This window comes from Myotis brandtii, unplaced genomic scaffold (assembly GCF_000412655.1).
Source record: "Myotis brandtii unplaced genomic scaffold, ASM41265v1 scaffold986, whole genome shotgun sequence".
In the NCBI taxonomy this organism is placed as follows: Eukaryota; Metazoa; Chordata; class Mammalia; order Chiroptera; family Vespertilionidae; genus Myotis; species Myotis brandtii.
The window spans coordinates 2,967,477-2,970,027 of NW_005372102.1; the positions used below are offsets into that span (position 1 = coordinate 2,967,477).

At 62.6% G+C, this 2,551-nt stretch overlaps 1 protein-coding gene across 4 annotated transcripts in view; it reads right to left on the reverse strand.

Moving 5' to 3' along the window:
- Positions 1-16: 16 nt before the first annotated feature.
- The window catches only part of IDUA (iduronidase, alpha-L-), a 12,442-nt gene continuing 9,907 nt past the window's right edge, over positions 17-2,551 (reverse strand). Inside the window, exons 2-4 of one of the 4 annotated variants that reach the window (XM_014533482.1) lie at positions 896-981; positions 616-723; positions 17-152 (exon numbers count right to left, since the gene is read on the reverse strand). In XM_014533482.1, the coding sequence (XP_014388968.1) occupies positions 34-152; positions 616-723; positions 896-981 (313 nt within the window). In that variant the 3' untranslated portion in view covers positions 17-33. Of the gene's footprint in view, positions 202-615; positions 724-895; positions 982-2,551 lie in introns of all 4 variants that reach the window. The other 3 variants (XM_014533481.1, XM_014533480.1, XM_014533483.1) reach the window with 3 other exon arrangements.

The following is a 2,551-nucleotide window of genomic DNA, read 5'->3' on the forward strand; positions in this document are numbered from 1 at the left end:
CCCGCAGGTCCCGGGGCCCCGCCCCCTCCACGCCTAGGTCCCGGGGCCCCGCCCACCTTGCAAAGTCATGGACACGTTGTCGAAGTCCTTGTGGTCCGGCTCATTCCACGTCTCGAAGTTCCACTTGGAAACCTGCTCCAGTCCGTACCTCCCTGCAGAGCGTCCATGCGGTGGCGCGTGGGCCCCTCCCCTGGGGCAGGGCTGCCCAGGGTTGGGGTGTGGGTGTAGGGCTGTCTGACTCCTGCGAGTCTGCCCCCGCCCACCACCCTGACCTCCCTCCCCATCAAGTTCATGACAGATGCCTGGCCAGTATGGCTCAGTGGTTGAGCGTCTGCCTATGAACCAGGAGGTCATAGTTCAATTCCTTGTCAGGGCACGTGCCCCGGTTACAGGCTCCATCCCCAGTGTGGGGCGTGCAGCAGGCAGCTGACCCATGATTCTCTCTCATCACTCATGTTTCTCTCTCTCCTTTCCTCTCTGAATTCAATAAAAAAAAAAATAGAGAGAGTTTTTAAAAGTTCATGGCAGAGATTGGTGAGAAGGCTGCAGAGGTGCGTGAGGACAGCCAGCCCCGGAGCCCCCCCCGTCCCCCCAGGTCCCCGCTTCCTCACCCACCGATATACCTCCTGGCCAGGAGGGAGACCAGTTCCTTCCACTCAAACACCTGCCGTTTGTCTTCAAAGTCGGTGAAGTGTCCAGAGGGGCTGCCCATCAGCTCGAAGCCTGCAACACGGGAGGCCTCTGTCCTGCTGCCCGCCTCCCACATGGCCCCATGCTTCCCGGGCCCGGCCCCACCATGTTGCGCCAAGGCCAGCCCCGGGGGAGCAACCAGCCGGGACCCAGAGGGGCCAGGTCGCGGGAGAGCGCACAGGGGGCAGAGGCCGGCCACACTTACCCGGGAGGAGCTGGTTCTCCCTGAGAAGGTCCAGGTACCCGTCCAGGTGAGTGAAGTTGTAGCTCAGGCCCTGCCCAGCCGACCTGCTGTAAGAGGACACGGAATGTCGGGCAGGAAGAGGCAGCCGGGGCTGGAACCGAGGCCACGTTCACGCGGGTGGAGAGTCCACAGGTGCACACAGGACTCAGCTCCAGACTCAGCTATGGAAGCCTGTCCCTCACAGCCTAGTGAGAACTAGTGCCGGCCCTGGAATCCCCACCCCAAGCCATCCGGGGCTCTGAACAGCCAGGGTCAGGGGTGGGGCAGGCAGACAAGTCTGAGAAAGATGCAACAGGACAGAGGGGGGAGAACCGGCATCCTGCAGACAGCTGGCCGGGACCAGGGGCTGGGGGACAATGGTCGACGGGACCTGCTCTCCTCTGCCCCCCTGGAGGCCAGCGCCCCTGTCCCCTCTCCCACGCTCCAAGGGGCAACCTGGGCAGGCAGGAGTGGGGGAAGGCAGCCTCCCCTCCCTGCACGCATCCCAGACGGAGGCCCACTTCCCTCGGGGCTCCCGTGTGCAGAGGACACGGGCATCGCCAGGCGATGAAACATGCTGGGAGGGGGATGTGCCAGGGAGCCAGGGTCAGGCGGGCGGGCCTTCCAGGCAGCATCCAGGACCCCCACGTGATGGGACACACCAGCCATGAGTGCGCAGGGGCCGCTGGGACCGTGTGCGCAGAGCCCGGAGGCGGACACGCACGCGTGGTGACGGAGTGGCAGAAGGGTGTCTAGCGGACCTGGGGCAGCACCAGGGTGTGGGTGTGAGAGACGAGGTCACACGGGGCCTGGCGGCCACAGTGAGGAAGGACCCCGACTCAGGAGGAAGTGGGGAGCCCTATCGGAGACCCGGGCAGAGCAGTGCCATGACTTCTTGTGTTTGCTTGTCTTTTTTGTTGTTGTTAATCCTCACCTGAGGACATTTTCCCACTGATTTTTAGAGAGAGTGGAAGGGAGAGGGGAAGACAGAAACACCAATATGAGAGACACACCGATGGGTTGCCTCCCGCATGACCGACCAGGGCCGGGATAGAGCCTGCAGCCCAGATGCATGCCTTGGACCGGAATCGAACCCGGGACCCTTCAGTCTGTGGGCTGGTGCTCTTTCCACTGAGCCAAGCCGGCCAGGGCTGGGTTTGCTTGTTGTTAAGACTCTTTTTTTACAGCAGTTCTAGGTTTACAGCACAGTTGAGGGAGGTACAGAAATCTCCCATCCGGCCCCGCACAGCCTCCTGTTATCAGCCTCCCCCCAGAGCGGACATTGGTGACGGCACGGCATCGCCCGAGTCCTCAGTGTGCGTTCGGGCCACGCTTGGTGGTGCGCATCCTGCGGGTTTGGAAAGATGTCTAATGACCCCTCTCTATGTTGGGGTGTCATACAGAGCAGTCTCAGGGCCCTAGAGCCTACCCTGCCCCCGCCCTCCACCCACACCCGTGACAAGCACGTCTTTCCTGTCCTCACAGTCTTGCCTTTGCCGTGTTTTGAAAGGATCCCCCTGGTGCTCATTGGAGCCAGAAGATGGCCCCCAGGGGAAGGTGTGGTGTTCAGACCAGGAGGGCTGAGCAGGTGGGGTGAGAGGGAGGGCTGAGAGGGGGTGAGGGGGAGGGGTGAGAGGG